The following is a 12250-nucleotide window of genomic DNA, read 5'->3' on the forward strand; positions in this document are numbered from 1 at the left end:
GCAGTCTGGTGAAAAGACTTAGTATAGCTCTTTTTAAGACTCTAGTTTATTTCATCAATCGCTGATGAAGTTATAGGGTAGCGAAGGTTTTAAACAATCTTTTTCTTTTAGATCCCCCTTATGTGTAATGGAAGTTGCAACTTTTTCTTAGCTGTTCGACTTTTGCAGCCAGCACGAAGTGCTGTCGGGCATTCAATATGAACTACTACTGCAAAGTAAAAGATGAGATGGGATGAGGAGTGATTTGGGGCTTAAGGATAAAAAAGCGGAGGTCGAGGGAACGTAAAGTTAATTGAAAACTATTGTTTGCTATTTTTCCATTCTATTCTCTTGACACCTCACTTACAAAGTCAGGACGAATATTTCTGGTTTTTCATTGGCAATTCATATTTTAAAACACTTACCTGACTTTCTCAATAGAATATTTTCGGATATAGTAAAAAACTTTAATTGTTTTGGAGAAAGCTTTATAAAACTAGCATTTATTTTTTCACACTATGGCGTACTATCTTATTGACTCATTTACAGGCTACACATTAAGTTTACAGTAAAAATGACACACGTCATTCTAAATTATTGCCCATTTCTAAATCGCTTGCTTTTAATAATTTTGAAAAACTTATGTAATGCCTAAATCATTTATTCCGAGCTTTATGATATGTGTTTAAAGTCGATGAGGTGATTAACAACAATAACAAGCTGCCTAAGGTCTTTATCTAGTAGCTTATAAAAAGCTTTTATTTTGCTTAGCAAATTAAAACGTAGAATAAGAAAGGTATGACCACTTTCGTAAACGAATTTACAACCTACTGTCTGCGATTATGATATATTTAAATAAGTCCTGATCTTATCTTTGTGGCCTTCCCTGTGTTTTCTAGCTTGCTATCACGACCGAACTTAGCTACAACTAATTAACAGTACATACATTATTATTATTAATTATTAACATTACATTATGGTGAGAACCGAGAACAGAGAGGCAGCACCGACGCAAGTCGTTAAAAGACAAATTATATATTCTAGATATTGTGCAGTGCGAAAACGACTGATAACTAGAACGGGAAAATTCCATGGAATATAGAAAACAGGTGATTCGAGATTTGGTTTGCTACAGAAATATTATACATTTAACTCTATAAGTCTACGAGTATTATTCGTGCTCTCCTTCGGATGTTGGACCCTGGGACTCAGCTGAGAATGGCAGAGTGCGGTTTCTCCTTGCCATTCTTGCTGATCAGTGCATTGCGTCCTTGGAAATATAAGGAATGATTAGTATTTGTCCATGATTAATTATAATTTTAATAGCTCACCTTCATTCTCCGTTGTACTGGCCACGCCCATTAGTTTAAGATTGAGAAGCAGGGCGCCCAGGTTAGAGCGATCGTCCAAATATTTACTCTCTAAGCGAACTAAGCCCAGCTTCTTGGATTTCGTCTGGGTGTGCCAGACGAGAATCTCAGTGCAGTTGTTCCCTCGCGGTTCTATCAGACTCATTTGTAGCCCGATGCTGCGGAGAAAGAGATCCTCTTCGTATCCGGGCTTGTACGGCATATTTACATAGGGATACTGCGCCATGTACTCCAAATTCACGGCGAACCCAGCCATGTCAACAGGCCAACGCCGTCCAGCCACCCAGGAGTCCAGAAAAGCAACAACTTTGCCCTGAAAGAAGGGTTAAATCGAAAAAGATTGTTATTAATTAAGATCATATTTTGTTATAAGGCAAATTAATTTTTTTCTTTTTCTATAAGATAAGATAAAAATTTTAACCTGAAAAAGAGTTAAATCAAATTACATTAATCTTCGAGGTTATCTTTTAACTAAGCAGATTTATTTTTTTTTCTATAAGATAAGCAAAAAATGTTAGACCCCTATAAAATGTTATCAAGAAAATGTTAAAAAGATCAATATTATAAAACTATAGGTGTATTGGGGGAACCTTGGAGTTCTTAAGAATTAAGCCCAAAGCACCCTCGATAAATGCTTGATTCATATATAGTGTTTTGTAAAATTAAAAACTGAGTTCAGCATACAGCTTTGTATTTGCTTGACTCAAATACTGGGCCTAACGACGAATATTATTATATTATCAAGGCTATCAAGGTGGGAATATTAAGAAAAACCTACTTTGCGCACCACTGGGCCACTGATCCCATAATCGGCAATCAGACCGACGGGGAACATTGAAACCCTTTGCGTTTTCCGGATTTCTGAGAACAGGCGCAGGTCATAAGTGTTGTCATCGTCACCGAAGTATAGTATGCCGTTGGTGAGATTGTGCTGCCGTAGCCACTGTAAGGCGGCCCTGCGATTTGCCACGCCTCGTGGCGCTGGTTTTTCATTCCGAAACTTGCTTGGCATGGGGCTCACCATGTGGGTAAAGGGAATACCTGGGAATAATAGAATGCTTAATTATAAAGATCCACTTAGTGAACGCAGAGATAGTTACCGAAACGGTTGAGGAGCGTGTCCATAAAGTCGTTGCATTTCTCCTGATCATCAGCCACTAGCCAGTGCAATCGAGGAACATGGAGTAGAGTGTGCGCCAGACGGGTTAGTTCTGGGATTTGCTCCCGCCGTGGATACGTTGGAGTAACAAAATATATTATGGGCAACTGTCCATATTCAGATCGGGGTTTATCCTGCATGAACTGCCGGCGATCCTCGTAGTTCTCGCTACAAACGTGCAAACTTTCGTTCAGCGGCCGGAAATTTATGCTATCTGTGGGTGAGGAAAACAAAAGTTGTAAGGTTACACTAGGTCAATTACATTTCATCTTCCTCTGCCTGGTGACGTGAATTTTATGATTTAATCAGAATTCTCAATTACTGAAATTACTAAAATAGCTCAACTCATTGACCTCTAGCCCCAGTTGAGGCAGTCAGCCTAAACTACGTGCCGTAATGCCGAGATGACAATCTGGGGCTTCAAAGCAAATATAAACAATTTCTGCGGTGTCTTTAAACTTCTCAAAAGGTGCTAATCGGCCACTCTTAAATACATTGCAAATGAATAATCTACTTAAGCTTACTTGAAGCGTTCAGATAAAGTGCCTGTCACTTCTCAAGCAAACCTATGAACGAAGCAATTGTGTCTACGAATGTTAGCTTTATGCATACATTTCAAAGATCTGATGTGAAATCGAAGATACTCGATTTAATTACCTAATGGGTTAATCAGTGTTTGAGATCTTTTACCTTCTATCAAAGCGTTAATGTGTTTGCATCGACTGCGTGTGCCGATGCCATTAGAGGACCTTACATTTATTCCAGAACGAAAAGCGGAAAGCACGCAATTGGGGCGACTACACAGTGATGGAAGACCCATTTCTGATATATAAGACTGATAACCGAAAAGGGACAATAAAACGCGAACGAATACACATAAAGGATACCGAAAAACGTTCCCGCCATACCCACGGGTAATAAAAAAAAAACCCAGGCAATAGTATTCCCTAATAAGTCATTAAATATTGACAAAGCAAACATAAGCCAAACACTAAATCGAAACCGAAATGTCAAAGCCCAAAAGTGCCACACCATAAAGGCGGTTCGATTAACCGCAATAGAGAACATAATGGTTTGTGGGTATTCCGGATGACGAATATTTACCAATACCTGCCGCCTAATGATATATATAAAACTGATATAAAACTGATAGTGGGGCTGTCCCGGAGACACGTGCATGTGGCTTAAGTGTGGTGCTTGCACTCTGGTGACTCCCGCCACTCAGACCTATTTCAACCCACCAGACCCCACCGATAAACCATGTATGTACTTATCGATGGGGTGTGACACCAATCTGGTCATAATCACACGCTCACGTACAGTTCTGCGTTAATTATGCCCCATATCTAGATGGAATAGAACAGTGCCCTCAGGCAGATTGCAAACAATCGAGAATTCCCCAGACACCTGATCTACGGGCAACGTTAGTCACAAATTATTTTACGGTTCTCCCCTATCTTATGTTCATTCATTTTTTTGTTGTACGCTAAAAGCGAAGAGATCGATTTGCCAATGAAGTGTTCCGATAAGACTGTATAAACGAAGCAAAAAAAGCTGAATGAGTTAAAATTGACTAATAAAAAGTATGTCACAACTCAAAATTTATACACCGAGTACTTGTAAAATCGAGCACCGTTGTTCGGTAATTCCTTAACTCAAATAAAGATTGTCAGCAGTATGGTACTTTCGATAAACACTTTTCAGATGGAAGATTAATTTAAATATTTATTTAAAACTTATAACAAGTACAGTGTACACCAAAGATACGAATGCTTATGGACTGTAAATATCATCCTGGTGTTAATCTTAACCTGTTGTTAGCAGATAATACAATACTTTTTATACCATCGCTATAATGATAATATAATGTATTGATAACACCAGTTTACAAAAAAAAATTGATGAAATACGCACTTCAGGAAACCTTTGTTTTCCGGTAAGATACATCTCCCTGATTAAGAAAAGGGCATTTAAAATTTTTTCTATGGTACCAATTTTTTTTAAAGTGTAAAAAACGTTTTTCGCACTTTTTTATTTTCTAGCTCGAGTTGTGATAAACCGAATTCGGTCATTAAAGACTCATTTTACAGGTAATAGAATGCCCTTTAACTTTCTTATACACATCATTGAGTTCCATTCATTAGTTTAAAAGCTACACTTCGTCAAAGTTGAAAAAGTTGGAAAAAATGCAAAAACGCTGGCATAAATTGCTTCTTTAAAAATACACGCCTAAAAACCGAAATTAGTTTTATGTTGTTTTCTTAAAGGCTGAACTTTAACGGAGAATATAAGCCATTGATCACGACAATCCGTTGGTAAATCGATTTTTTACAGATTTTTAAACGTATATACTCAAGTTCAGTGTTCGGGAGCAGCGGCCGTTAAACATTATTTTAAATTTTCAGTGTTGGGGAACGTAAGATTTTGGTGCAAGTAGTTATGCATAACGTCAGTTTCTTTGCTATTAGTGCTGGGCAAGCTAAAAAGTATGCGATTGCAGTTACAAGGATATCATTTTCATATATTTTTAGCAAGGAAACTGACGTTATGCACTAGAACTTGCACCAAATTCTTACGTTCCCCAACACTGAAAATTTAAAATAATGTTTAACGGCCGCTGCTCCCGAACACTGAACTTGAGTATATACGTTTAAAAATCTGTAAAAAATCGATTTACCAACGGATTGTCTTGATCAATGGCTTATATTCTCCGTTAAAGTTCAGCCTTTAAGAAAACAACATAAAACTAATTTCGGTTTTTAGGCGTGTATTTTTAAAGAAGCAATTTATGCCAGCGTTCTTGCATTTTTTCCAACTTTTTCAACTTTGACGAAGTGTAGCTTCTAAACTAATGAATGGAACTCAATGATGTGTATAAGAAAGTTAAAGGGCATTCCATTACCTGTAAAATGAGTCTTTAATGACCGAATTCGGTTTATCACAACTCGAGCTAGAAAATAAAAAAGTGCGAAAAACGTTTTTTACACTTTAAAAAAAATTGGTACCATAGAAAAAATTTTAAATGCCCTTTTCTTAATCAGGGAGATGTATCTTACCGGAAAACAAAGGTTTCCTGAAGTGCGTATTTCATCAATTTTTTTTTGTAAACTGGTGTAATTGATTCAGTGCCAAATATTTACTCGAAACACATCTTTCAACTTATTATACCCGTTACTCGTAGAGTAAAAGGGTATACTAGATTCGTCGGAAAGTATGTAACAGGCAGAAGGAAGCGTTTCCGACCCCATAAAGTATATATATTCTTGATCAGGATCACTAGCCGAGTCGATCTAGCCATGTCCGTCTGTCCGTCTGTCCGTATGAACGCTGAGATCTCGGAAACTATTACTATGTTTATGCTATGAATTTCATGCATTCTTCAATACATGAAATTACAATAGCCCCTGTTTATGCAACACAGATAAATTCATGAAATGATATTAGTAAAGCTGTCAAATTTTTTGAATTTGATATAGAGCTCTAAAGAGTAGTAGGCTGTGAAGTAGGCTGTGCCTCAGCATTTCGTAAATTGGGACTGAATTCTTAGTCAACTTTCGTGTGTTAACAATTCATGAAACGGTATTTATGCACACACGAATTTGCTCATTTCATGAAATAGGCATAGCATAAACACAGTATATAAGAGCTATAATACTGGGATTAGGCATGCAGATTCCTGAGATTCCTGCGCAGCGCAAGTTTGTTTCAGCAGAGTGCCACGCCCACTCTAACGCCCACGAACCGCCCAAAACTGTGGCTCCTTCAGTTTTTATGCTAGAATAAAAATTTTAACTGAAATGTATTGTTCTCATCAACACCTATCTGTTGACTCAAAAAAAAACACAAACCACACACAAACTTCAAAAAATCGTAAGTATTTACGTGGATATCTCGGAAACTATCAAGGATAGAGAATCGGGATCTCAGATTTAGATTCCGTAGCTTTGTACGCAGCGCAATTTTGTCACGCGAATATGCCACGCCCACTATAACGCTCACAAACCGCCTAAACCTGTAGCGCCCAAAATTTTCATGCTAGTTAAAAAATTTTAACTGAAATGTATTGGTCTCGTCAATACCTATCGATTGACCAAAAAAAATTTTGTCACGCCCACTCTAACGCCCATAACGCTTAAATCTGTCTTCTGCCGGTAGGTGGCGCATTTAAATCCCGCTTTGCTGCTTGCATATCTCCATTTCCCTTTGGTCCCTTAAGCTGAGTAACGGGTATCTGATAGTCGAGGTACTCGACTATAGCGTTCTCCCTTGTTTTTACAGTAAAATGTTAACGTGTCTGAATTCTTATCTGAAGCACTTGCTCCATATGGATATAACGATAAAGAAATCGGTTATGAATCGAAGCTCCCAAGCACAGCGAAGTGCAGTATCATACGATATGTGGTGTTTCGAATTCTGATGAACTGGCTTTCATGGCGTTTATGTGTTTCGAATGACTTCGAATTCATTGTTGCAATTCTAAAATTGTAAATATTTACACAGACAATTTGATGGCAATTGTACGGTAGCGTGTATCAAAGTGCATAGTCAAATGCGCTTCGGGCATCCTCAGAATTTAAGCAACAATAGCTTTGGGAGAGGAGAGGTGGGGCAAACACTCGACACGCGCAATTGAAAAGATACTAAAATAGGCTCATAACAGCTGAGCCGAATAAAAGTGCATGATGCTAGGAGAATTATAAATACATTTATATTTCAGTTCTGGCAGCAGAGGCAACAAAAGCGATTGCCAGACCCACACCTGTCACCTCTTCATACAAGAGATGTTGATAAGATTTTGGGATGTGTGAATTATACTCACGAAATGAGAAACAATAAGGTCTGTTCTCCTAATAAAAAATGCTAAAAGCTTTTTCTCGATTACGGAGCACTGTGAAATATGGATACTAGAAAATGGTGGGGAAATGTGCAATTAGACAATTGGTGCCACTCAAGTCGGCTACTTAGCTCGGATTTGTTTGCCTAGATCGACTGTAGATCACATGTCTGTAGAGGGAGATGGACATATTCTCGTGTTTATTATTTTTACCCCAAATCTTTAAGGCAAGATCGTTAGAATGGTCAATTTGTTATTAAACAGTCAGTTTCCTATTAAAGCTCAAACTAACACTTAATAGCCTTAATGGCCTTGAAACTTGATTGCCTTGTTTTCGTTCTGCAGATACAGCTGTTATGCCATAATAAGCTAATAAACAATCAATAAACCCAAAAAAGAAGATAATTTCATTTACTTTTACAAAAAAAGGGATACACTTTCAATCAAAGATTAAAATGTTTAATCCAACTGGCCAATAAATCATTTCATGTTATATAGCGTTCCAGCTTTCTTCGTGCGCAATATAGATTATAGCCCTTGCGAGGGCCGACCAAGCAAAAACCAAGTAAACTGGAAAATTTGACCTTGTCCCTGCTTTTGCCAGTGGCAATAAAAAACGACCAACAGGCGAATCGATGTAATTGCCGTTGCAGGCGGGGGTGGTTGGCTAAAGATATGGTGACTACATCCATATATACATCGCGTTTGGGAAAGACAATAGTTACCAAATAGATCCAATTACGGTTAAATAATAAAAAGCCAGACTAACCAGTAGCCAAAGTGGGAAAGCAACGGTGACGAGCCGACGAATTACATGCGATAATTACCGCAGTCAGTTCAGTCTGAAATGTTATGGTGCTGTCACAGCGACTTAGAAAGCCTTATCAAAGCTTTCTTTGATTTGAAGTTAGTTAAACAAAATCCGCTTAGAAAATGAATTCTGAATTTAAGACTTAATCATTTCTCTGCAGAAATTTTCGTTTCTTCATTTTTATTACGATAAAATGAATCATAAGACTAAATGGTTTCCTTTTTAGTTGATAAAAAATTTGCTCAGAAAAGTTATTCTCAATTTTAGACTTAATCATTAGCATTTCCTAGCACAAGTTTTTGTTTTCTTATTTTTATTACGATTAAATGAGACCATAAGACTAAATTGTTACTATTTTAGTTATTTAAAAAAAAACCGCATAGAAAAGCTATTCTGAATTGTACACTTAATTATTAGCATTTCCTACAGATGTTTTCGTTTCGTCATTTTAATTTCGATTTAATGAATCATAAAACAAATTGGACAGTTATTAAAAAAATCTCATAAAAGTATTACAAATTTTAGACCTAATCATTAGCATTTCCTTGCAGAATTTCTCGCTTCGTCATTTTATAAAGATTTAATGAATCATAAGACTAATTGGTTACCATTTAAGTAATATAAACGAAACTTTGAAACACTTTGATAATGCAAAACTGTATTTTTAAATTGCTCAGCCCTCATGCTCTTATCTCTTGAGCTATAAATTTGTACTTCATAACAAAAAACCCAGAATTAGTGTATTTCCGCTTAAAATAAAAATAAGTATATAGGGAAACAGTTCAAGATAATTTAAATAATTTTAAGTAATACGTGTTCTTCAGCGACACACGAGCTGAGGGCACTGAGCTTCCCCACAGAGTGTAGGGTGACCTGAGCTTTGATTGGCAGTGGGCCAAATGAAAAGTGAAAGTGGCGGCAGAGCTGCGGACTCACTTTCGGCCAGCAGTCGTGAAATGCACTCGCAGCGCTTCCTATGGGATTAACTTTTTTTGGGGGGAAGGTAACTCACGGATTTTCGGATTGAAACGATGCCTTCTCCGGGTTATTTTCAGCTTGGGTTCTTGCTTGACTAGCCTAAATTCGGTTTCTTGACCGGTAATGCTCCCCCGGAACTCTTCTCTTGCTGGCTCTTGGCGGGTATACCTCAAAAGCCAGTCTGCGGGACGGGATTCTAAGACCCCCTGCTTACCTAATCCATGGTGAGACCCCTCCTCCGAGTCCTCGGAACCACCGCCCAGTCCCAGGGCGATTCGGGTGTCCCCGCTAAGGGTGAGGTAGCAGAAGGCGATGAAGAACAGGGCCCCGCCCACTACGGGCAGTATGCAGCGGCGCCTGGCCACGCCCCCCTTCCGGACCATGGGATGCGGATGGTTCTGATGGATGTGATGGTGCGGCCGTTCGATGTCCTCGTTGTCCTCGTCGGAAGTCTGCGGCTCGAGTGCCTGGTAGTGGGCACTAGACATTTTTAGAAGTATTTCGTAGGGATTTCGTCGCGGAGGGGCTCTCAGCTGGGGGGGTGGTGCTGGCGGATGAGGAGGTGGTGGTGCTGCCGCGGCATTCCCCGTCCATTTGTGGTGAGCCGGGCTTACCTCCTGTCGCTCGCAATCTTATTATACAACTTTCGGTTGAGACGGCCCGAAAATTATGCAAATTCCCTCGACATTTCTGCACTTTGGCTGCCCTGATTTATTTCCGTTTCGCTCGCCTTGCTTGTTGCTATAAAAAACCCACCCAAAAGTCGAAATGTTGACCACAGCACTATTGCAAGCACTCAAAACGCGGCGTCGCCACTCAAAAATCACAGAAAATAGTGTTTATTTCTTCCCGACACCCGCGTGCGTCGCTCCGTCTCTTTCTCACTCGCGGGGCTTAGTGTTTTTCGTGCCCGTGCTTTTTTTTTCTGTTGTTTCGGTTTCGGTGAGTTTGACAGTACTACTGTTTTTTTTATAAAAAAATCGGACTATTCAATTCGCAAGCAAAGGTGAGAGCGGGAGCGAGAGAGAGAGAGCGAGAGAGCGGCTCCCACCACCACCACAGCTGACGCAGGGTTGCATTTGGTTTGTGCCCTGACTAAGCACGTTACCGCTAATGCACCTTAGTCTAACGGTTTTTGTTGGATTATTTTTAAACACTCTCGAGAACATTTTAAATCGCTTACTGATTAAGTCATAGTTCCAGTTTTAAGTTGGGCTTATATGTATATTTTAACTGACAAGAATTACTTTGGCAGTACATGAACGTTTTTATTAGTACCATCGAATTTGTTGTACCTCGTCGTTTTAGTAGCTATCATATGCAAGAATACACTCAATTGGCCACCTTAAAAGTTTTTTATTAATTTTGTAAGTGAAACAAATTGTAGAAATTAAATTTTATTCCAAGGGATATTAATTTAAATTTAAAAACATATTTAAATTTAAATATGTTCCAAAGGATAAAAATTTAAATATGTTTTATATTTTAAATTCAATTTAAATGTTTCATATTTAAAAAAAAAAAATTGCAAAATAGTTACTATATGCCAAGCCTACTCCAGAACTTAGGGAAAGTAAAATAAAAGTGGTTTCCCCCACAATGCGAAATCTTTATAAAACTTCGACACATTTATCAAAAAAAGACAAAGTTATGCGGCAACAAAAATAGCACCATTTAAAAAAACACTTCATAATCGTACAAATACTGCAATTTTTCAATTTTTTTGGTTAAAATGTATGATTTTTTAAATCTTAAGGTGAACAAATTCTGTTCTGAAACTTGGGCTGCCAAAACAACCGACCGACTTTGACGTCTTTCTTAGGGATATTGTTGTGTGACTCTTCCAAAAAAACCCAAACAGCAGTTCTTATACCCTTGCAGAGGGTATATTGATTTCAGTCAGAAGTTTGCAACGCAGTGAAGGAGACGTTTCCGACCCCATAAAGTATATATATTATTGATCAGCATGACTAGACGAATCGATCTAGCCATGTCCGTCTGTCCGTCTGTCCGTCCGTTTAGTCTGTCAGTTTTATAGCTATCGGGCTGAAACTTTCCCAAAAGTCTTATATCTTTTGCGGGTAGTATATAAGTCGGAACCAGCCGGATCGGACAACTATATCTTATAGCTCGGAAAAAAAAACTTAAAAAAATTATATCTGTGGTGTTTTTTGGCATATAACCTCCTAAGCTTGGAAATAACATTTTTTAATTAGTTTTGAATTTTAAATTAAATTTTATCGAAATCGGACGACTATATCATAAAGCTGCCATAGGAACGATCGGAAAATTGGTAGGAAAACAATATGAAACAAATTATAGCTTCGGTGTTATTTGACATATTATCTTATACTATTGGGAATATATTTTTTTTTGTTTTTAAATTTAATAATTATAGCTGCAAGGGTATATAAGCTTCGGCTTGCCGAAGCTAACTTCCTTTCTTGTTATACCCGTTACTCGTAGAGTAAAAGGGTATACTAGATTCGTCGGAAAGTATGTAACAGGCAGAAGGAAGCGTTTCCGACCCCATAAAGTATATATATTCTTGATCAGGATCACTAGCCGAGTCGATCTAGCCATGTCCGTCTGTCCGTCTGTCCGTCTGTCTGTCCGTCCGGATGAACGCTGAGATCTTGGAAACTATAAGAGCTAGGCTATTGAGATTAGGCGTGCAGATTCCTGAGCTTCTTACGCAGCGCAAGTTTGTTTCAGCAGAGTGCCACGCCCACTCTAACGCCCACAAACCGCCCAAAACTGTGGCTCCTGCAGTTTTCATGCTAGAATAAAAATTTTAACTGAAATGTATTATTCTCATCAATACCTATCGATTGACCCAAAAAAAGTTTGCCACGCCCACTTTTACGCCCACAAACCGCCCACAAACTTCAAAAAATCGTAAATATGAACGCGGATATCTCGGAAAATATCAAAGATAAGTAAATGGGATTTCAGATTTAGATTCCGTAGGCTTGAGCGCAGCGCAAATTTGTCACGCGAATATGCCACGCCCACTCTAACGCCCACAAACCGCCCAAGCCTGTGGCGCCCACAATTTCCATGCTAGATAAAAAATTTTAACTGAAATGTATTGGTTTTGTCAATACCTATCGATTGAT

At 38.4% G+C, this 12250-nt stretch overlaps 1 protein-coding gene across 2 annotated transcripts; it reads right to left on the reverse strand.

The window, feature by feature from the left end:
- Positions 1–453: 453 nt before the first annotated feature.
- On the reverse strand, positions 454–10093 carry LOC119546901 (galactosylgalactosylxylosylprotein 3-beta-glucuronosyltransferase S). 2 transcript variants are annotated; one of them, XM_037853524.1, is made up of 5 exons: positions 9166–10093; positions 2450–2722; positions 2128–2390; positions 1311–1662; positions 454–1249 (listed from the first exon to the last, which is right to left on the reverse strand). In XM_037853524.1, exons 1-5 carry the CDS (start codon positions 9617–9619, stop codon positions 1188–1190), a joined length of 1404 nt encoding a protein of 467 aa, XP_037709452.1. In that variant the 5' UTR covers positions 9620–10093; the 3' UTR covers positions 454–1187. The 2 variants fall into 2 exon arrangements, with proteins under 2 accessions (XP_037709452.1, XP_037709453.1); XM_037853525.1 differs by having other exon boundaries at positions 9346–10091.
- Between the last annotated feature and the right edge of the window lie 2157 nt (positions 10094–12250).

The sequence above is a fragment of the Drosophila subpulchrella genome, chromosome 2L, assembly GCF_014743375.2.
Source record: "Drosophila subpulchrella strain 33 F10 #4 breed RU33 chromosome 2L, RU_Dsub_v1.1 Primary Assembly, whole genome shotgun sequence".
Lineage (NCBI taxonomy): Eukaryota > Metazoa > Arthropoda > Insecta > Diptera > Drosophilidae > Drosophila > Drosophila subpulchrella.

Bases quoted from the DNA above. Each gene is read 5' to 3' on its own strand.
- LOC119546901 (XM_037853524.1), bottom strand. From the start codon at position 9,619: ATGTCTAGTGCCCACTACCAGGCACTCGAGCCGCAGACTTCCGACGAG. The intron at 2,723-9,165 runs GTGAGTTACCTT...CCTCACCCACAG, and splicing joins TCGTTTCAATCCGAAAATCC to ATAGCATAAATTTCCGGCCG. The intron at 1,250-1,310 runs GTGAGCTATTAA...TATATTTCCAAG, and splicing joins CAGTACAACGGAGAATGAAG to GACGCAATGCACTGATCAGC.